Below are 24,159 nucleotides of genomic sequence, written 5' to 3'. Positions count from 1 at the left end.
TGAACTCAACCTTGATATTATTTAAACAGGACATTGCCAAGGCCACTAACTCTAGCAAGTTATTGCTATCATGAGCAGTACAACTAATGAAGCAATTTGTTATCATTGTTCTCCTTTTTCCTTGCTTTTTCCTTCACATCCCACCATCTCTTGGTACCATCAGTCCTGCTGTGTGTCCCACACCTGTCTTTGGTATAACTGGCAACCTACAGTGTGGCTGGTGGAAGGCTACATGAGGGCAAATTTTCTAGCTGGCTGCTTTTCAGAATGGCTGGAAATTTCCTTTTCTTTTATGAGAATGCTGACTTGGGTTCTTTTGTAATAGAGTTTTTAATTTGAGTAGGAATGTAGCTCAATTACTGTCAAATGTGAGTGAATGCAGTGACCAGATCCCATAGTTAGAGGGAAGAGTTAGTCTACAAGGTGACAGTTGGAGGGACAGCACAGCTGTCAAAGGAAACGGGTGAAAATGAAGTGTTCCTCATGACTGTCATGGGTTTCATTGGGTTTAAGTTTGTAAAGAGGTTCTGAGAGAAGGTATTCTGATAGTTACTTTATTTCTCTGTTTTCCTTTGGTTTTGGCCGTAATTCAGCAGAGCCACACGTTTTGTTGGTGATAAATTTCACAGGCAGGGACAGGGTCACCTCTGAGCTCCACCTGAGCAGTTCTGTGCATTGGCCAGGAGGAAAACTAACTTCATGAAGATGCTGAAGTTTTGAGATGCTGCTTTGTACATAGTTCCTATATCAAACATACTACAAGTCTGAAATTTGTGAACCTCTCTTTGCCGGTGTCATGAGGAAGTTCTTTTTTGCATCACCTACAGGCAGCCTCTATAAATCAGAGGTCCAGCTGTGATAGGAGGTGGGTCTTAGAAGAAAGTGGTTTGGTATAGAAAATTGATGTGGAGCAAGTGGACTTCCTTCTACATAGTTTCTAATCACTCATGGAAATTATATAATAGTGATTTATTCTTACATTTAAAGCCTGTAGTTAGAATTTAAAATGTTTCTGAAAACACGAGTTAGCCAAATACTTGCTTGAAGGCTTAAAGAAAGGAAATAAGATGCAATGTTACATCTTCTATTTGCCTTTTAAGTTCACATTACTTCAGCTTTCCCATATGTAAAATGTGATGAATCACGGCACGCTTCATAGGACTATTGCATGACTCGATTGATCCTTAAACGCTTTGTATGAAGTAACACATCAGTAATTTACCTTAGTAACAGGTTATCTAATCCCTTCTCTCTTTAAAACCAATTGCCTTTTGTCTTGAGTACAGTGACATTGTGTTATATTGGGTGCCCTCACAAGCCAAGATGTCACTCAGCTGCATAACAAAAGCTAAAACAGTGTGATATGAAGGGGATTTTGGAGAGGGGAGTGAAGATAAAGTCCTGTCTGCAATCAAGTTCACAAAAACTTTTCCTCTCCCAGTTTTTTGGAACTCAGCTAAGGAAATATCAGCTTGGCCCTGCCCAAAGAAAAGAAGTTGCTGAAACTGCCATTCTCTCAAACCTTTCCTGTTGCCAGAGGAAAGCATAATGACCATCTGTTGAGGACAGCATAGTTCAAGGCTAACATCATACATCAGTGCAGAAGGCTGGTGGGAAGGAACAGCATACAACTCTTCTATCATTGTGAGAAGGAAAAAAAAAAAAATGGTGCCAAATGGCCTTAGTCATATTTCTCCTATGTAGGCACACACACACCGTTCTTGTAATCAAGTTTTGTTTGCAAATTCATCTATTATGAATCTAATTCCCTGTGTTTTCATATCTTGTTGCTTATTATCTACTTATCTTCCTATTACCAAAACATGAAATACCACTGTTTACAACTGTTGCTGAACAGATCATCAGGGTAGTGTTCAAGAGAGACAAGTTTATTTTTCATTCATTCTGCTCATCAGAAATACACATTTTATTTGGTAGACACATGACTAGTTCCTAAAGACCCGTCTTGTTTAAACAGTGGGACAGACTTTTAAACTACTTTGACCCGTAGACCTTAGGGTCATACATTTGCAGTAACTACCAAAAAATTGCCTAGTCAGACAGTTTCCAGATGCTAAGTTGCATTAGAATGACACTGTACACGTCATGGTATTTTGATTGTTTTTGCATACGGTCAGTTTAGCATGTACCCAACCAAGGTTACGTTATCTAATGAAAGGAACAGATTTTATGAGGCAATCTTTCTCTGTGATCCATTACATGAAAATGCTAGAAAACCCTGGCTATGTATAAAAAAATTCAAGGTGCGTGTTTGTAGAAGAAAAAAGAAGGTATCTTCCTTATCAAAAGCTAGTTTAATAGCACATTACATGCTAGCATGAGTTAGCAGAAATTGCTTCTCATGTTACTGAAGTTTCCTTCAAACTAAGTGTTTTATACCTTGTCTAAGATAACATAACCATAATCTTTACCCAGACCCAGGAGGCAGGTCTGGATGTACTGTTGGTGTTCATTTGGATGGAGTCCTAGAAGATACCTAGATATTCAGGACGGGTTAATAAAAGCATCAACAGGTTGAATACAATGAAACTGCACAATTTGAAAAGAGAAAAAAAAAAGGAAATCTTAGTGTAAATCTTTACAAGTGAAGCATAATTCCTGTTCTGGACACAGGCTGATGGCAAATTTCCAGTGAAATATTTTTGGTCTGTGTTTTGCAAGGGAAAAAGCTAAACATTTAATTGAAACTGAACCATTCTGTTTCATCAATTTCTGAAAGAGCAAAAGAGAAAAGTGATCAAAACTGGGGAAGGGAATACCTAATAGGTGTGGTTGTGGCCCTTGACAAGGGTGCAATGACACAGTCTCAAGGGTCACCCGAGACTAAAGAAGTTTGATCTTTTAATGTCCTATAATCTCCAGGTGCTATCCTGTCCTCCTTTGTGAATTAATAATTATATGTAATTTTCACACAATGAACAGTTCTTAAGGGAGAAGCCAGGGGGATTGGTCTGGTTGTAGGGGAGGAAAGCAAGACAAGACTGCTCTCACTTTTTGTTCTGTTCTGCAAAGCTGTGAATGGTCTTCCATTCATCCTGTTTTAAAACAAAGAAAAATGTGATTTTAGACTATTTCATGGGATAAGAAACTCACTTCCCCACCTCACAAGAAGATTGTCATTGATATACCAAAAGGGAGAGAGGGGAACGCCCAAAAAACCCTGTAACATCTCTTGTCTCATTCCAGACTGTGCAGTGCTTAGTTTTTGAAACAATGTCTGATTGATGTGGTGATTGCTGCATGAGAAATGCAGCTACATCGTTAGTTCATTACAAATGGCTTAATACAGGGCTGATTTGTACCCCCAATATATTCTTTTAAAGCTCCCACCAGAACTGCTTGTATTAATCTAAGAGCTGCTTTGGCCTATAATAGGCTTTTATTTGTTATATGAATTGCCTGCTTCTGTGTAGAGATTTTTTTCATTTTTCCTCCTTCCGCTTCTGGACCATGACTGATGATGTAAATAATCATTTCCAGGCATGAGCCTTCTTTTTTTTCCTGTTGACCAGTCACTAATCACTACTTGCTTATCCCTGTGTTTTGTTGGTAAGCCAGATTAATTTCTTTTTAATGGCCTTCTTTCTCTTCATGTCAGAAATCTCACCACAGATAAACGACAGATACACACCACATATGTAACTGTATGCAGACTGTATAATCATTACCCAGTACATTTACAAAGTTCTGAGAAACTTCATTTTAAGAATAGTAAATGCATGCATTTCTCTGCTGTTCCTATCACTGCATGCTTTGCAGAGAGAAAAGCTTGAAGGAACATTGAGAATTAAAAGGCTGTGGATTAACTGAGAATATTTTAGCATCTTGCATCTAAACTTATCAGGTATTTCATCTCAGTCTAACTCTTCTTTCTGCAATGTCCATGCCTTCAGTCCTGAGCCTGCAAAAGCACTTGATAACATTTAATTTAACTTATTTAAGCATCCCTATTTGAAGATTTGAATAAAAATGGCTGAATATTAAAATGGAGTCTAGCATTATTTTAATGTAATCCAACTAATAAAAATCCCAATGCTTAAAATATAGAGATGGCATCACACATGTTCTTTCTTGTTCTACTGGTATACCAGCCCACAGAAACATAGCTTGTTTAATATTTACATCCCTAATGATATAAAATGCCCAGGTGTACACAATAGTACCGAGAGTGGGGTTATTCACATATTTTATGCATACTGTATTTAACTGCTGCTTTCCATGCATCTCAGCTTTGTGATACCTCCACATGCCCTATGCACCGTGACTTGGGCAGTTGTTGCCTCTCTGATAAGAAAGTGGAGGAATCGGCGTGTCTTCACTGCAGCCTAGAAAGCAGCTTTTAAGGCCCCAGCACATATAAACTTTCTCCCTTCTACAGAACAGTGATTACAATCATTTGAGAGGCTTTTGGGTGTTCTTTAGGTTATTCAGACTTCTAAAATTTTCATCTTTCTGCTTAAAAGAGTCTGCCTTAAAGTTTAGATCAAAATTTAAGCTGACTAGAAACATTTGGCTTGGGTGAAACAGAAGAATCTCATTTTTCTGATCATTCTTACATTCAGGAGCTATGAACAGAAAGGAACTAGATCCTGAATAATTGTCACCCTTTTGTGGAATGAAGTAATTGACCTCAAATGTCAGTTTTGGAGAAGACAGCCAGAGAATAGAACGAACTTGGTTTGTTTCTATGTTCTGTAAAGCATTTGCAAATCCTGGTAATAGGGGTTTCCAGATGTTTTGCCCCCTAATGTCTTTCCCCTTGCTTTTTTGACACCCCCATGCTGGTATTTTTTTGTCTGGGTTACGTAAACGCTCTGTGCAACACATTTACAAAGCTATTTGCTCTTGCTGTAGATGTTAATGTTCTCTCCTATGTATAGACAGACCTGCATAGTTCTGAGATAGCTTGTCTTTAGTCATCATATCAGAGGTGGGTCTCCCTGCTTGTACACCCAGTGCTGGAGTTCTTGGGTGGCTTTGCCGTGCAGATGTAGGAAAGGCACAGGAAGATGCTGGCTGCAGTAGAGACATCCTTGTTACATAAATACAGTTGAATAGCTTGTGAAATACTGAAATTGTTCCACAGGTTCAAGAAAATAAGTATTTATCAGAAAATACTGGAATGTTTTATGTGTCAGTAAAATATGTTTCTAAAAGACTGGCTACAGATATTAAACCTTGGCAAAAAGCTTTTGTATTTCATGCATGCACATACCTGGCACTAACTACCTGGCTGAGAAATAAGAGCCTCCTTCTGCTTTGTCTACATACTGTTTTAAGAGCTGTAAATACCTTAATTTTTTATGGAAGCTGTGCTATCCAAAGGGATGCCAACATAAGATTATCCAGTAGTCCTTTCTTATCATCATCTGCTTTCAATATTAGACTTCTGATTTCAATCTGATTTCAAGATTAGATATTTCTCTGAGAACAAGGGCAGACACGTTCCAGGTGCATTTTTATCTTCCAGGGGAAGAAAGGAAACAAAGAAATTGTCATGGTTCTGGAAACTGCCACAAATTACAGACACCTTATGCCAGAGCACTAGTAAGATAAGATTGTGTTGTGCAGTTGTTAAGAGACAAACCTTCTTTCATAGAAAACAGCTCTCATTGTCCATATCCAGTAATGCTGAAGTTGAAACACAACCATGTAAACCAACAGTAAAATAGTAAGCTGGTATTAAACAAGTAGATAGAGAAAACAAAAATTTATTCCAGTACATGTGTTATTCTAATGTATGTACTAGTCTCTGTATATGTGGAAGTGTGTGGGTATGTGTATATATATATCTATATCTGTAGCTTTACCAGGTGCTGAAGGAACTTTGGAACTATTAGCAACAACAAATATAACAGGAAACCAATGAGCTGGATACAAACTCTAGTTGAATCCCAAATTATAGGTTGGAAATGTTAGAAGATATTTTTCATCACTGCTCCTCTATACAGCTTTGGGGTTTTGGGTTTTTTTCCCCCAATTTTATCCTTGCCCATCATGTGAGATTCATCCAGACACATGTAAGCCAAATCTGTGTTTCGATCTGACTACCCTGTCTGGACAAGAGAGACAGGTTGGGAACAAAAGATACAGAAATATATGGAACATGTAATGTTGTAAGAAGTCCTAGAGGAATCTCAATGCTTTTTTGTTTGTGCACATCTAACTTTGATAGGTAAAGTGAACAGGTCCTGTACTTACTTGTTATGGCCTTGGCAGTAACGTTGCAAGTTCAAGGTGAATGCTGTTAGGAGTAAATTTTCTCATGGCAGATTTTAACTGGCACTTTTTGTATGTGTTTCTTTTCTGCCTCTTCATTTGCCTGTGATTCTTCCTTGAAAATTACCTTTTAAGTGTACCGAGTTCTGGTAACTCTTCTTAAAAATCAGTGAAAATTACAGATGTTTATTTTAGCATCACACCATTTAATTCTGTATACTCATTCTGAATAAGAGAAGATGATTTTGAACACCAGTTGGTAGTGTGCCCTTGTGTGAAAGAAGGCCAGATCCATCTGGGGCTAGGTTGGCGAGACTGTAGCCACCAAGTTGGAGGAAATGTCTTTCCCCATTTGGTGCTGATAAGACTGCATCAAGAGTTCAGGGGTCCTGTTTTGGGCTCCTCAGTGTGAGACAGATATTTATGTACTGGAGTGAGTCCAGCAGGGGTTCACCACTGTGGTTAGGTGGGTAGAGCACATGGTATGTGAGGAAGAGGGAACTGGGTTTCTTCACATAAGGTAAGAAGGAAAGTGATATTAGGTCCATTCCAACTTAAATTATTCTAACATTCTTTCAAGCTCAATATTAATGTTTTCTTTTCCTTGCTTACTGCAAAAGAAAATAATGTAATACTATATTTAATATTATAATATATTGCTGTATACTTTATATATTTGTTACATATTATAAATAATGTTATTAATTATATACAATATAGATTACATGTTTTATTTAAAAATATATATGTAGAAAAAATCTTCCATTCCAGAAAGGTCTTTCCTCCTTTTGTGAAGAGGAGGTGGTTTAATCCCCTTGTGAAACATGAGACTGAGCTGCATTGCAAGTGCTGGCAGAATGCCAGCAGGCTCTTCCTGGAGCATGAGATCTGAAGTTTGGGGTTTATTTGCACCCCACAAGAAAGAAGGGGTTTGGCTTTCCTGTGCATCTCTCACCAGCAGGCTGGACGCTGGTTGCACTGCATGCTTCCTTAGCTGCAGCTCTGCCAGGCTGTGTTGTATCAACAGAATGAATATGGCCTATGACAGGGGTCCTCAAACTGTTTAACCAGGGGGCCGGTGCACGGATGCAGTGGCAGGCAGCCATCTGCGGCTGCTTGGTTCCCCCCCCCAACCCCTGGTGGGGGGGGTCTGTAAATACCAGGGGGCGGATTGAGGACCCTGGGGGGCCGTATCCAGCCCGTGGGCTGTAGTTTGAGGACTCATGGCCTATGAGGATTCGGCCATAGTGAACCTTTAGTTAAAAATCCAATACCTACTTCTCCATTAAATTTGGATAGAGTAAATCCAAGGCAACTGCATTGCCCTGAGTGAAATATTAGGTTGTTACTCAATTTTGTTTTGGTTTTCTTCCTTAAAAAAAAAAAGAAAAAAGTCCTAAATTTTTAAATCTGAACTTTGCAAATATTTCTTTGGTCTTTAAGTTAATGAATTTTCTGACAATGTGCCTTGTAAAGGCTCAAGCCTTTCCTGGCACATGGTTAACAACTGGGACAATCTCTTCCATGAGGCATGAGTTTTGCAGCCTGTTGTGTGGTCTCTTTGGCTGGGTCTGTAACACATTTCCGATTGTCTAAGTATAAAGAGATAAAAAAGAAAGGGATTGCCAAACTCCACCGTATAACATTAAACGAGTCACAGGGAAAGGATTTGTAATTTTTCTTCTTCCTTTTACATAGTTGGCTACATCTTATCTTTAGCCAGAAGATGCTAACATCATTTCCTCTCTATAAATTAGCTCACACGTGATACAAAAACACAAAATGACTTTATTTTCTGACTTAATAAACATTTTGGTACTTCATTGTTTTGACGTTCAAGAATCCTGATTTAATCTCTGGACTGTTAAAACATCACTTTTGTGAGATGTGTTTGTTGCTTCAGTGAGCTTTCTCTTTTACCTGAGGGTACTGAGGGAGCTGGCAGAGCAGCTCACCAAGCCACTCTCCATCATTTATCAACAGTCCTGGCCAACGGGTGAGTTCCCAGTTGACTGGAGGTCAGCCAATGTGACAGCCATCTACAAGAAGGGCAGGAAGGAGGATCCAGGGAACTACAGGCCTGTCAGCCTGACATCGGTGCTAGGGAAAGTTATGGAGCAGATCATCCTGAGCATTATCATGCAGCACATGCAGGACAATGGGGAGATCAAGCCCAGCCAGCATGGGTTTATAAAAGGCAGGTCATTCCTGACAAACCTGATCCCCTTCAACAATAAGTGGAACCGCCTAGTGGATGAGAGAAAGGCTGTGTATGTTGTCTGCCTGTACTTTACTAAAGCCTTTGGCACTATCTCCCTCAGCATTCTCCTGGAGAAGCGTGGCTTGGATGGTTATACTCTATGCTGGGTTAAAATGTGGCTGACTGGCAAATGGAGTTACATGCAGCTGGCAGCAGGTCACAAATGGTGTTCCCCAGGGCTCATTGTTGGGGCCAGTCCTGTTTAATATCTTTATCAACAATCTGGAAAAGGGGATTGAGTACATCCTCTGTAAGTTCGCAGATGACACCAAGTTGGGCAGGAGTGTTGATCTCCTTGAAGGCAGGAAGGCTCTGCAGAGGGATCTGGACAGGCTGGGCTGATGGGCCAAGGCCAATTACCTAAGGTTCTGCAAGAAGAAGTGTTGGGTCCTGCACTTGGGTCACAACCACCCCACGCAGCGCTAGAGGCCTGGGGAAGAGCGGCTGCAAAGCTGCCTGGTGGGAAAGGACCTGGGGGTGCTGGCTGATGGTTGGCTGAACATGGGCCAGCAGTGTGCCCAGGTGGCCAAGAAGGCCACCAGCACCCTGGCTTGATTCAGAAACAGTGTGGCCAGCAGGACCAGGGCAGTGATTGCCCCCCATACTCAGCGCTGGTGAGGCCACACCTCGAATACTTTGTTCAGTTTTGGGCCCCTCACTGCAGGAGGGACGCAGAGGTGCTGGAGTGTGTCCAGAGATGGGCAATGGAGCTGGTGAAGGGTCTGGAGCACGAGTCTGATGAGGAGCAGCTGAGGGAACTGGGGTGGTTTAGTCTGCAGAAAGAGGCACCTCAGGAGGCACCTTGTCACCCTCTACAAGTACCTGAAAGGAGGTTGTAGTAAGGTGGGTGTCAGTCTCTTCTCCCAGATAGCAAGTGACAGGAGAAGAGGAAACAGCCTTAGGTTACTCCAGAGGAAGTTTAGACTGATTATTAGGAAATAATTCTTCACTGAAAGGGTGGTGAAGCATGGGAACAGGCTGCCCAGGGAGGCAGTGGAATCACCATCCCTGGAGGTGTTTGAGAAACACGTTGATGCAGTGTTTAGGGACATGGTTTAGTGGGGGACTTGGCAGTTCTGGGTTAACGGTTGGATATGATGACCTCAAAGGTCTTTTCCAACTGAAATGATTCTATGATTCTATGTTTCTTTTTGAACTAACTGGTAATATTTAGGATGGAAATTCAGAATTCATTGCAACAACCAATGTTTGCAAAGTAATGATACCAGGACTTTTTTTCAGCTAACACAACATATGTCTACCCCTTTTATTGCTCTCTGACATGTAGTCCTGCATGAAGTGATTGCCCTATGGATTTTAACAGAACTGTGACTGTAAAGATGATTCAGAAAGTGGTTGTGCCTGTCTTCAATATTAAATGAGAGCCCAGTAAGTCCCAGAAACAACCTTAAAAGCCTTCATGAAGTTTTTAACAGTGTTTCAAATGAATAGTGATTCATCTGCTGGTGAATGAAATGTGAAACCTGTTTCTATTGCTGCCATTGCTGTGCCATCTGGGTACATCATGTGGAATAATACAATACCAGTAACTGGAAGAAATTCCCCTGACTTCACAAAGGAAAGCAAGAAAGTCGATGAATTCTACTCTTTTTTTTTTTTTTTTTTCCTGTTAAGCAACCTCCCACTTTTGAGATTTACAGTTATTTTTCTTGCAGTGTAGCTGTCTACTATTTAAATAATTGAAAAGGCATGCTCTGCAAACGCATTTTATAATTCACTCATGAAGATAAGTGAGGATCTCCCACTTTGACAGTCATCATAGTTAACCACAAATGGAAATTTTCTGAATAGCTCTGGTATTTTGGAAGTTGAGAAATGGTCATTCTTGGTCTTGGTTGAAACCCTTCCCCTTGTGATACCTGACACTTAACGTGTCAGCAGCAGCATGCATGAGCTGCTACAGGCACGTCAGGCCCACAGGTCGTAATGGAGGGATAATTTAACAGCTGGAACACCATATTAGAGGCCATGTAAGGAAACAGACCATGCTTCACATTGGTCTTGGCAGCAAGTGTCCATGGAACAGACCTTTCAGAGACTTCTTGGTGCCATGGTGGATAATTAGAGTTCATTTTTGTGTCAGTATGTCAGACTTTGCATTGTCATTGTGTCGGGGGGTGACAGGTAATCAGATGTCTTGGAGAGGCTTTGGCTGGCTGATGACTTCACTTTTCTAAGGGGCATTTCACTGCTTGATGATTGCCTGCTTCTGTCAAGAAGCACTATTAAAGCAGTATTAAAAAGCCTCATTGGAAGATGTGTGCAAAGGTTGTGTGGGTCACAGGTAGCTAGCAAGTCCCCAGTGTAGGCATTGTGCAGCTTAGTCTAGGACTGCAGTATTTTGGTTTTGTACTTGCCCGAGGTGTCCAAAGCAGCGTGCAGGCTTAAAAGTGCCCTCAGGGATCTCAAACACCATTTTCTATCGAGGAGGAAATAGCATGTTTTAAATGCAGTTCTCAAAAGTAGTGGCTGTGCTGACTACCAGCAGAAAGCTGCCATGGTATGTATGTACCTTCACCTACAGAGTCCTCCGCTTCTCAGGGCTGATCGGCTATTTTATGAGGAGCTGGAAAAGCCCAGCAAATGTACAGGTTGAACTTACAATGTCACTCTACTAGTTAAACGACAAGCAAAACATAGCTTTTCTCATCCTGCCTTTTCTCCTGTTCTGCTTCTGGGTGGCATTTAATCCTTACATTGTCATCTGTTAGCCTGTTAGGCACAGGAGGCTGGCACCTACAGACAGCACCTGAATATTCAGCTGGCTTGAGCCCTGGTCTGGTGCAACTGTAATGGGCTGCCCTGAGGCTTCACAGTATTTGCAGCGTACAAGGCACATAGGGACCAGCTCCTTCTTACAACATCTGCCATAGCCAGCAGGCAAAATTTGAAGCAAAGGTGTTGCTCTAACTTCTTTCTGGAAGACAAAGAGATTTGCAAAACTAGACATAAACTCAGTGTGTCCCCCACTGATTGCTGTCAAATGCAAACATATGGGAATTTTGCCATGGAGTAATTTTGTGTAAATGTGTCCCATTGTCACCATGTCACCAAGCCTTGAGGTTTTAAGAGCCTTCAAAAGTAATATCCAAGATTTCTTTTCTAGGAGCAGGGTCCTGATCAGATTAGTAGGTAGTATGCAAGTGGTTGTCTGGGAAGTATGTTAATGCTAGAATTGTTTACAGTAATCTGGTTACTCCTATTTTACAAAGTAACTTTACAAAACAGGTGGAGACTTGTTGGAAATTCTTTCAATATGTCTATTAAACAATTGAACTTGATTGCTAAGGGAAATGCCATCACAGAGCAGAAGCAGCAAGGTATTGGCCTGACAGGCAAATACACAAATGTCCAGTGCAATCATGGGAAAGTGCTTTGTTGGTGTGTCATCAGATTTCAGTTTCCTTTAATTTGACTACCCCATGTATCTATAGAGTATCATTGCAGCAGTACATCTGCAAACTGGGCTAGCCAGGCATCTTAAGGCACCTTTTCAGGTTTGTCACTGGGGTTTCATGGCTGTCAGCCCTGAAAGTAACTGATTCAGTGACACATCAAGTATGAAAGTTCTAGATTCGACAACAGAAAAGTTTGCGTTGCTAGTAGTATCATTGCAGTGCATTAAGCTCAGCTCAGCACAAGTGGCTAAAACCAGAGAAGCTAGGGAAATACCCAAGGTCACTGTTCACACTAAACTCTGTGTTTATAGCAGCAAGCTGCATTTTAGCTCATGACCTTGAAGTGAGCTCTGGTACGCCACTCTGAGTGGCAATGCAAATGCAGTAGCTTGAGTCTATGCCTGTTGCACTTGTGTCTTTTTTAGACACAGTCACTGTCTCTGCATGAAATCCATGAAATGATTAATAGTGATGCTTTGCCTTTTAGGTGAGTTGTGTTGAGAGGATGTGAAATAATGAGGGAATGGAAATGAGCTAATAATGAGGGGAAAAAAATAATATATATATCTCCCTGAAACAGTTTAGTAATACAGTATACGGGTGTTTTTTCCTTTCCCCTAGGGTGAGGCATTTTAGTGTGCAGGCAGTTATGTTTCTGAGTGCCTACCAACTTAATGTAGTGAGACAAAGACAAGGATTTTCTAGAGCATGGCTTATCTCAGGCTATGAATACATAGCCTGTATTCATCCTAAAGTAGATTTAAAAATCTGGCAAAGGAGAGAGTAATGACCATGTAACTGTAGCTGTCTTGTTAAAAATCTTATACATTGTCGGACAGATTTTTTGAACAACAAGGTAGTAGAAAAATAGAGTAAACTTACAAATACCTCTTTTTCTGGAGCTTGATTCAATCACAGTAGGTTGGAAATCATGTTTCTGGGACCAACAGTGTATCACCTTTTATTTAGCTTTAAATCCATAACTTAGATTGAGGCTGTAGCAGGTTTTGTCTAGAATAAGTTCTCCTAGCAAAAGCCCTCTCAGCTGGGCATGTAGAACCCTGTCTATTAAAAAATCCCTCTCTTTTACATCTCCTTTTATTAAAAACACCAAATATTCCCTTAAGTAAAGGTTTTTTACATACATGATCGTGCCAAGCACGTCCCTAAAAATTTTTACTCAGTGCTGTGAAAATTATCTAATAGTCAAATGATCCTCTCTGGAAATGGGAGATCTGTGATGAAACTGATAGACAGGTTATTGATTTCCAGTAGGTCTGTATTACCCATGTTGAGTCTTTGCTGAACAAACACTCCTGGAGATGTGCAAAAAACTGAGTTTGAAAATGTGCAGGCAGAATACTCAGTTCCTGTAAATCACACATTTCCTGACAGGGTGGGGCAGATGGCAATTAAACACACTTTCTCCCAAGTTGTGTTAAATAGTGAAGATTGACCTATTTAATAATTTAAGAATTAAATAGTAACATTATAAAAAAAAGAAAGCATAAGGAGAAAGTCATTCCATCATACGGCAATTTGACAGCATTAGAAGCTCATAGTGAAAGGGGGAAATAAATGTGTTGAGAAGTAGAGGAATATATGCATTCCTAGCTCAGTAGGTTCTGTGTACATCAGGCTTTGTACAGCAATGTTGGGGATATTTATAGGTGCATGCATAGGTGGCATGTTCAACCTTTTATTACATGTGGCAGCACTAAGCTTTCAGTTGGATTAATTGACTATTGAGACTTCCCTAGGAGAGCACTGTCTGGTGAACAGAATTTTCAACCAGCTGACTACCTTTCATTTTTTTGGTCCTGGCACAGCTTAAGCTCTTCCATTCATGTATTATTACCAGATCTGGATCGCTATGCTTGCATCTTGCCCAGTGTCATTTAGCACATCTGTAAATGCTGTGGTTTGCTGAATGACAAGTCGCACTGTTTTCTTTCAGTTCCGCCTGGTGGTAAAGACAGCATTGAAGCTGCTGCTGGTGTTTGTGGAGTACACAGAAACCAACGCACCACTTTTGATCCAGGCAGTATCTACCGTTGATGAAAAGAGAGGTGAGTAGCCTTATCTGAGGGGTGCAAAATCCCAGCACCACTGAGATCAGGGTGGCATTTCCATCACTGATTTTCAGTGGTTCTAGATTTGCTGTCATGAGGCCTGCTTTGTGTGCCATACCCTTCATTTCCTGAGCAAAAGCATATTTTATGTATTCATGCAATTTAAGATTGTTTTGAGGAAAGCATTTTAGTGGGAAAGCGATGAGTGAAAAGCTGAGGAACTTCAACTGTCTTCCCGGGCAACACAGTCATTTTTCCTTCCCTGCACCCATGCACAAAGTAAGCCTCTTTGCATCTTCCAACTTTGGAGGCTCCTTTGGACCAGGCTGTCTTTCCACTTCCTTCTGAGAAGCAGCACTCTGATTTAGAAGAGAAAATGATATCTAATCAGTGTAATCCCTTTGAAGAAAAAGACGAGGTCAGGAATAGTACAGGCTTTATAGTAAAAGCAAAACCATCTGTTGTTACGTTAAAATAAAGCCCTTGAGCAGATATTATACTAAAAAATCTGTTGCCCTTCAGGCTCATGAAAAATACTTGAATATGTATACTGTATTTTTTACAAATAAATAGAACAAAAATGGTTATTTCTTGTTCTTCCCACAAAGCCTTGCTAAGCTCCCAGGGCATTGTCTTTTGATGCAAAACATTCCTTTGCCTCAAGGAGACTTTTTGAGGTTGGGAGGGCCATTGTTGTGGTCTCAAACACATGGAGGTTGAAAGCAAGATCCCCTCTGTGGAGTAACTGCCTCCATGCTGAACTTGTCTGAGTGACTTGATATACTTAAAGTGAAACAAAAATCATTGGGAGATGGGGAGAAAGGTGGTGCCAGAAATAGGAGAAAGTAGCCAGATTTTGCTTTGAGCTAGCAGAATGAGTGTGTGGAAAAAACAAAAAAACCCCAAAATTTCTCTTATGGCAGGGGAGCAGGAAGGGGCAATTCAGACGCAGTATAACACTTCAAATGCTGGACTCTTTGGGTTGGCTGTCTGTTTTGAATTAAAACCAATAAACCTTACAATGCCATAAGCAGAAGTGTAATTACAATATTACTGTAATTCTGAGCCCTATGAATTATTTTTACAGCCATTCTTAGCCTTTCCTCAGCTCTCTGAACTCACTGGTATTCTCAACATGTTCAAATTGTCATCTGTTCACATGCCAGTAAACCTCCTTAAAGAAAAAAGAGGAAGAAAGGAGGACCTTAAACACAATACCATGTGCTCTATATTCCTGTCTCTATCTGTAGAACAGCCTTAAGCAAACGTTTACATGCCTCAAAGAAATAAGAAAACTTAAGTAACAATGTGAAAAATGTGATGTATTTACTTAGATGGATATGTGTTAGGAGCATGAGGAGAGGGTTTATGGGAATTCTAATACCTGTGGGTTGGTGGATAGTCTCATAAACTCTTTGCAAATAACTTAGCCCCAAATATCCAGTTTTCCTTTCTTTCTTTCTTGTTTTAATATTAATGAGTTGCACTTAGGTACAAAAGAGATTTTTCCCCCTTGTTTTATATTTAGGTCCTTTTTTAGGTCATCAAAGTCATACAATCATAGAATTGTTTAGATTGGAAAAGACCTTTGAGATCATCAGGTCCAACCATTAACCCAGGACTACGAAGTCCACCACTAAACCATGTCCGTAAGCACCGCATCGTTTTTCAAACACCTCCAGGGATGGTGATTCCACTGCCTCCCTGGGCAGCCTGTTCCCATGCTTCACCACCCTTTCAGTGAAGAATTATTTCCTAATAATCAGTCTAAACTTCCTCTGGAGTAACCTAAGGCTGTTTCTTCTTCTCCTGCCACTTGCTATCTGGGAGAAGAGACTGACACCCACCTTACTACAACCTCCTTTCAGGTACTTGTAGAGAGCAATAAGATCCCCCCGCTGCCTCTCTTTCTGCAGACTAAACCACCCCAGTTCCCTCAGCTGCTCCTCATAAGACTTGTGCTCCAAACTCTTCACCAGCCTTGTTGCCTTTCTCTAGACACAATCCAGCACCTCTACATCCCTCTTGAAGTTGTCCTGCTGGCCACACTGTTGTGATACAAGCCAGGGTGCTGTTGGCTGCCTTGGCCCCCTGGGCACACTGCTGGCCCATGTTCAGCCAGCCATCAGCCAGCACCCCCAGGGCCTTTCCCACCAGGCAGCTTTGCAGCCGCTCTTCCCCAGGCCTGTAGCGCTGTGTGGGGTGGTTGTGCCCCAGGTGCAGGACCCAGCACTGAGCCTTGTTGAACCTAATGGGTTCAACCTGTCCAGATCCCTCTGCAGAGCCTTCCTGCCCTCCAGCAGATCAACTCTCCCCCTGAACTTAGTGTCATCTGCAAACTTACAGAGGATGTACTCAATCCCCTTTTCCAGATTGTTGATAAAGATATTAAACAGGACTGGCCCCAACACTGAGCCCTGGGGAACACCACTTCTAACTGGCTGCAAACTGGACGTTGCTCCATTTACTACCTACCATTCCTTGGGCCCAGCCATCCAGCCGTTTTTTTTACCCAGTGTAGACTATCCCCATCCAAGCCACAAGCAGTCAGTTTCTCCAGGAGAATGGTATGGACAACAGTGTCAAAAGCTTTATTAAAGCCCTTTACTTTTAGCTGTGGATGTGCTATGTTTTAATTTATCTACTGAAATTAGTGGGTTATAACTGAGGGGTACCTGCCTTTAATGACTGAATTAACAGTACAGAAATAATACAAAGGGAGAAAAATCAATGTGCCTTTTCTTGAAATGTTGTCATTAATCTTGCAGTATATAATTAAGTTTAGCACTGCTTTGAAAAAAAAGTCAAATGTTTCATGTACATACAAGGTGATGAGACATGACAGACTTTCTCAATATGCATACCACACATGATTAACATATAGAACCCCATATTAACTCAGCCTGGATTCAAAGCAATCCAATCTGTGGTTCCTATGTGAAAATGCATGCATATGCAAACTGAAGCGCAGAAATCCACAAAATGCTGGCTTTACTCTCAGATATAAGCAGACTATAAATGAATAACTGCATGACCCTCATCATATAGGAAGTTGCTCCTACTTATACTTCCACGTAGCTCCCCCTTCCCCCTGCCTTTTCTTGTTTCAGAGCCCCAGAAAATTTGATCTCTTTTTGTTTAAGCATACCAGGACTGTGCAGGCTCTGGAAAGGGATGCTGGCATTGCACTCTGCTGGCTGGGGCTGCTTTATCATGAGCAAGCATTTTTTAGGACAGAGATTAAAGCCCTGTGACTGACTGGATGTTGTCACATACTATTAGTGAATTGTTTCTACTATCTGACTTGTTATGTTGTTTGTAAATGGCCCCGCATTATGATTTCTCTGCTTTCTGTGCCATTTTACACATAGCTAGATATCCACTAAGTCAGCGGCCATACTGTAGGTATAATGGAAGGCTGTATGTTCACTGATATTTAAATAGTCAGGAGTACAAGCTGTTGAGACCTTTCCAAAAGTATTACTGTCTTTCCATCCGATGGCTACCATAGACGTGCACTCTGCCATAGGATGGAAAGGCAGTAATACTTTTGGAAAGGCCTCAACAGCTTGTACTCCTAACTATTTAAATTGGTGGCAGTCCTCATGTATGGTTCTGGCCTGAAGCAAAGGTTTTCATGCTTCATATATACTGTGCATGTCCTGCGTAGTTGTGACATCAAGATTTCGTGTAAGACATTAATGACAGCATTAAATTAAATATGTAAAAATATTTTAAGGGGGAACTGAGAAAAGGCTGAGACTTAAAACATTGGGCAACGTTATTGAATAAATAGATGGCCCTGATTTACTATAGGCTCAATTGTTGCAACCCCACAGTTCTCCACCTCTTTATGCACTACGTGTGACTACTTGGAGTGTTGTAAGTAGCATCACGGTTGAGGCTCCAGCCTTCCTGTCAGAGTAGCCATGATAATGAGCTGTGACGAGTGAGAAGCTTGTGAAAGGCAGCTGAGCAGTTCTTATTTTACCCATTAGAAGGCAGGAGAACACACACAAAACTCAACGTCTGCTCTTTTACTTCAGTGAACATATTTCATCACTCCCATCAATTTTGCCACAAGTCCTGCATGGAAGTCACAGCCTTATGGGAACATCCTAGTCTGCTCCCAGACGAATCACTGGGATACTACATCATCATTCCTTTACATCATCATTCTTCTGCATTGCAATCAGGTGGAGGAGACAAAGAATTCTCACAAAGTAAACCTTTTTGAGAATTGGCAAGTGTAGATGATTACACTTACTCTTTCTAAAAATAGACTAGGTAATATACAAATATTAAATGGATTTGTTTTATTTTTACTAGAAATACATATGCATTGCCAAACCTAGATTTGAGTTTAAGTTTTTCAGGATTTGTTATATTCTGACCATTACACAGAAAATGAAAGCTGTAGATTTTACTTTTGCATAATAGTCTCCTCAAAGGTTCCTCTCCATCTTTAAATGGAGAGCTTTTAATATTCTCCACAATACAAATAGTCTTTTAAAGGAAAAGGGAAAATACACATTATCTTTTTCATAGCTTTTGTATGAGTGTCATTGTTTTACTACAGCAGCCAATGAGTTTAGAAAAGTCAACATTTTTTTAGTATATGATTTTACCAGGTATCTTTCACAAAATTTTTTCTATGCAGCTTGAAAGGAGAACTTGAATTGGTTTCTATCATGTTATCATTACAAAGATATTGCCTTGAAAATTATTTTTTTATGTAGACTCCAGCCTGTGGTCTCATCCTTAAGCGGTGACAATCCAGGAACAATATATTTGGAAATCCAAGCTCAGGGCATGAGAGTGGATGAGAGCACACACCTGCTCTAGATCTGCCTATATCCCATGCTGTTCGGATCATAGGTTGGACACTGTAGGCTCTCATTATATATTAGCAAGGAATATAGTAATGCACTAAGTCAACGGTGCGACTTCCACACCAGAATTGCCTTGTCCCCAGGTGGGAAGGTGCCCTTATGGCTATTTCCACATTTAACCCTTGGCTGTTCATCTTGAGATCATGAGGAAAATAGCATTTGAAAAGAAAGGTTTAATCTGGTACAAATTGGAGTAGCTCTATCAGTCATTGACAGTAGTGCCTCCTCCTGATATTAGTCAGGGAATAGATGGAGAATCTCAAATTTAAGGCTAGATTTTGGAAATTGCTTACGTTTAGTAGCAGCACCTTATTTAAAGCTTTTGAAAGATGGATGAGCTATTACAGGGCTGCCTTACTAGTAAGGGTGTCTGATTAACAATTTTAAAAAATTGTATTCTGAAATAAAGAAACAGCAGGGGTAGAAAAAAATCATACATCATCCTTTCAAGAAAACAGAAAAGTGATCATGAAATATTCTTTTATGATAATGTTGAAGTAATTGAGACATTCAGGAAAAAAATTAAACACCAGGATGCTGTCTTTAAAAAACAGAACAGGATTCTTCCAATAAGAATAAAACCTGCCCTGCAAAATAATGAATGACTCTCACTGAATAATGAAATGGATTAAAGAATTAATTTTCTGTGTTGTTGTTAACTCACTTTTTTCCAAATGCCATTGTTATAAGTCAGACTTGCATAGTTTCCCCATTTTCTTTCTCTTTCTTATTTTCTTCCATTTGTATTTTTCACTGGAAACCACAGCAAGACATTTTTGTACTAAGGATATCATTCCTGCTGATCATATATCATTTGTGAGCCGAGCGAATTTGTTCCACATGTCTTTTGAACATGTACTGCACAAAATGTCTGGTGATGCAGAGAATATAGTAAGGAGGGTCTAATGCCTTTTCATTACAGCCATGTATTTGAATTAGTATTTAATTAATAATGCACATAAATACACCTGGAGAGCTAAGGCTGAACACCTACCCACCTTGCCCCACCCCTTTGATTTTGCTTCGTATAAGGAGGCTCTGATTTATTATTCAGTAGTAAAGATCAGAGACTGTCTCAAAAAGAGGGGGAGAGAAACCAGGAGAAACACTGCTGTTTTCTGTGCATTCATTAATAGACAGGCTTTTCCACACCGTGGACTGCCATTGCCTTGAAAATGGACATCCTTGCTTAGCAGAGATTTTAATTCGGTGTAGCAGGATATATATATAATATCAGCAGGCATAAACAAGGGCTGTTATCACTGTGACAGAAATGCAGAGTCTCTGATCAGTCAGCAACAGGTGGCTATGATGAAATATTTGCATTTTACTGCCTCATTATACTCAAACTATCATCATCCCTACAGTGTCTAGGGGATGTGGGCTGGTGGAATACTCTGCATGTTTTCCTTCATGAAATTCAACGGCTCTTGGAGTAATACTTGTGTAGTTGAATTGAGTATCTCTAAGTTAGGGTTAGCTTTTTGCTTTGTCCTTCTCACCTTTAACTTTACTCCAAACAAAACACTGAATTATAGCCTTTCACTATTGAGTTTGGTTTCCTAGATAAAATAGTTACATGGGGGTTTTCTTTAGTAAATGCAACTATCTGCCTTTTAGTCAAATTAAGTAAAATGGTTTTACAAGGTACCTTCCACACAGGAGCTTATCTTGAGTCTGACTGACATTGCCTGTCTGACGTTTTTGGCATGGTAACTCACTAAGCCACTTGGTTTTGGGCATTGAAGAACAATGCAACTGCAAATCAATATGCAAATCAAGCAAATACATCATAACTAGAAGCACAAATTTTGACCTTACTTAGTGGACAAACGAGAGAAACATATCTAAAGTTCTGTAGAGGGGATTCTTATTAAAATAATTTTAATAGGAATCACAGCACAAATCTTTTCCCCTCATTGGTCATTTCATTATCCAAGACACACAGCCTGTAATTTTAGAAAACAGTGTTCCTCTGCTACACTGTTTTGTTAGCAGGACTTACCTTAATGCAGCATAACTCAGTAATAGCACTAGGAACGTGAACAACAGGTGCACTGAAAGTGTAGCGTATAGGATTTTATTGAAGATTTTTCTAGGCCTGTATGAATCTGTGGTAGGTGGGCTAAAATTCCTCCCCCCTGATTTTTAGATGTTGGTGTCAATCACACTGGGCTAACAGAGCTTCCTTCATCACCAAGGGAGAGAAATTGGTACCTTTGGGGAAAGTCCATCTGGCATATTTTAGACCCCTGCATTAAGATGTACTGTAGCTTTCACTGTCTGCATTGACTTTACTTTCTGTGAAGCAGGAAAGACTGTAGAGGAAGCTGCATTTTTCCAGCTTGATCTTCCACCTGGCCATATATTCCAACTTGTGCTGCTTTTTGGATAAATGTTGATGCTATAGCTTTTGGGTTTGATCACTGTCACCAATGATTTCTGCTTTTCCTCTAGGAGCCAAGCCGTGGTCCAACATCATGGAGATCCTAGAGGAGAAGGATGGCGTTGATACTGAACTACTGGTTTATGCAATGACCTTGGTTAACAAGGTTTGTTTACTTTGCTAGCATAACTGATGGAGATAATGTTAGTATTTTCAATTGCATAATGATCTTCCCTGTTGGGAATATATGACAAAGGAGACGTGTCCCAGAGAAGTTGTAGGAAAAGCTGCACAAGTTGCAGGATCAATCAGCACACTTGTTACTTGTGCTGCCGTCACTCAGAGGCAGCAGCTGGGAGTGGAATTACTGGTTTTCTAGTTGCTGTATGGATGTGTTATGACATGGCTCTTCTCCCGACATGGACAATGCAGTGCAAAACAAAATTCAACGAACTAACTCAGTATATTATCGAAGGGGAGAAAGAAAGCTTAAGTGCTGGCAAAAAGATCACATGCTCACAAAGGCTTGCATTGTGCACAATTTTCTAGTTTAGATAATTTAATGAGGTTTTTTACTGCAAACCAAATATGATGAATTTAACAGGTCTGAGTGCTCATAAAAGTGTTTCTGCTTTAAAAAAAAAAAAAAAGAGGTTACATTTTTTCTTCTTTCTTTACATTTTCTGGTGTCGTGTATTATAAGTATAGTTTTGCAGTAAAATCAAATGTTTTCCCAAGTACTTGTGCTATGAGGAGGTAGAAGGTGAAAGGCCCGTAGAAGTTAGAAATTCTTAAGTGTAAGTTCTTCAAAAATTAACATCTCGTCCTAAACAAGTCCTAGGGTGACTAAAATTAAAAATGGATATTTTTTAAGAGCACAGAAGCTCAACCCTACTACTAGCAAATCAAAATAGCTGTGTGTTTTATGCTTAAACTGCATAGGCAAGAGTATTACAGACTACTATTATTGTTCATTATATTCATTTAAAGATCCTGAGTTTATTAGTAGAGATCATAAATCAAGCTGCCAGCTTATTGTGCTCATGGCTACATGGCTGGGGCTGTGGTTTGCTTTGGTAGTTTTTTCAATAAAATGATTTCTTAATAGCAGATATTGTCCAGCAAAGATGCCCGAGAGAGAAAAACCCCTCCTGGCAATGCCACTGACATTACTGTACTTAGTCACCCTTTCTACTGCTTACATGGTAGTAAGGACCCTCTTGAATTCAAAAGACCACCTTATCTCACTGACGTACTCTTTCTGAAAGGCATCACCAGCTTTATATGCTTCTGTCTGTAGGTGCTGTTAAAGCCCAGGTGACTAGTTTTTAACATTTTGTTTTACACCTTGTTGTTTTGCATACCGGTTCCTCTTTCTGAGATAATTCTCTTCATTATCCACACAGTTGTAAGCTACTTGGTGTTTGACTTCTTCCAAAATTTTGTTCTCTGTTGACTTTTATTATCCTATAGTTGATTCCTTTCATCTGAGCTTTTCACTACATTTAAAGCTATTTTGGGGAGGAGGCAGTTTTTTAAAAGCACACAAAAAGAAAAAGCATCTCGCAGTCAAAGGAGCAAGGCAGTTATGAAGATCAAGGAAGACAGGAATCCCACAATGCCACACTTATAATTATGATCTGGCTTATGGACGGCCTTATGATGTTTTTAATGGGATTTTTTTCATGATTATAGAGAAAACAGCAAGCAGCATGTCACAGTTGTAATTTTTCCCCCCGGCAGAGAATACAAAGAAGGCTTAGATGGTTTCAGCTTCTCTAAGCAAGGAAATGTCAGTGTTCAGTGTAGTCAGAGTCCTTATGAGGGATTTGCCTTGAGGAAGCATACTTCTACTCCTTTTCCTTTCTCCATGTACATGTTTATGGACTGTTTTCTTTCCTGCTCAAGAGCAGAAAACACCTGGCCAGACATAAGTATTGCTCTAATCTTTTTATCCTCTTCCTATCTTTTGTTGATGCTTAACCAATTTACTTATGCTAAAATTTAACCCTCTTAATTTGGGGAGATTTAGACATTAATGAATCTCTTACATGAGACTGATCCCAACGCAGATACTCTTCTGGTTATGTGTAGTTCCAGTATAACCTTTGCTTATCATCCTTTTGTTAGCTCCTGTGATCTGTTAGATCTTATTGTAATCTCTGCTTCCTTCATTTTTATTACTAAAGTCTGGATAGATTAAAGCCCTTGTGTCTATTTTCTATTAAAAAAAAAACCACAACAAACTGCTTAACAAATGCAGAAAGAAAAGTTGGTGTTGCGTTCAATTCACTTTCTGCTATAAAATCTCTTCATTATTAAGATTATGCTAGAAGCTTTGTAGTTGTAAGATTACTGTTGATTTTCTTTTTACCTGTATTTGATAGTTTTTTTCTCTTATATCATACAATACGTTTTAAAGAAGTATAGATAAAATAATTGCAAGGTACCTAAAGATTAATATGTTTAAATGTAGTTGGATTAATCACTGAACATTGGCAGGTCCAGTATAAGACCAGAATTTAAGCACCAACTTCCAGGCCAGTGGTCACTAGTGGGATTTTAAGAGTACCACCCACCAACAGTCCATCAGCTGTAGTTGAAAAAATGCTGTTTCAGGCCAGTGTGGTGTTACTACAGCAGCTGGCACATCAATTTTCAGTGACCTGCTTTAAGAACATCACAACTGCCACACTGGAGCAATCATCATCTCTTGTCCCATGTCTGATGTTGGTGGCACCAGATGATTTAGAAGTTATGTTTCCTGAGAAACAAGTGCACAAGAGAGGCTTCTTCCTATCCCAAAGCAACAGAAAATTTGGTTAATGCCCTTAGGCATATTTATTTACCATATAGCTCTTTTTACCAAAGCATGTAAGATTTAGCTAAT

The 24,159-nt window shown here is 40.0% G+C and overlaps 1 protein-coding gene across 4 annotated transcripts in view; it reads left to right on the top strand.

Moving 5' to 3' along the window:
* FHOD3 (formin homology 2 domain containing 3) overlaps positions 1-24,159 on the top strand; it is a 417,107-nt gene that overhangs the window by 265,914 nt on the left and 127,034 nt on the right. For all 4 annotated transcript variants that reach the window (XM_055800337.1, XM_055800338.1, XM_055800336.1 and 1 more), the window contains exons 7-8: positions 13,877-13,988; positions 21,341-21,435. In XM_055800337.1, coding sequence (XP_055656312.1) covers positions 13,877-13,988; positions 21,341-21,435 — 207 coding nt within the window. The remainder of the gene's footprint in view (positions 1-13,876; positions 13,989-21,340; positions 21,436-24,159) is intronic.

Source organism: Falco peregrinus, chromosome 3, assembly GCF_023634155.1.
Source record: "Falco peregrinus isolate bFalPer1 chromosome 3, bFalPer1.pri, whole genome shotgun sequence".
NCBI lineage: Eukaryota > Metazoa > Chordata > Aves > Falconiformes > Falconidae > Falco > Falco peregrinus.
This window is presented reverse-complemented; position numbering and strand designations above follow the sequence as displayed.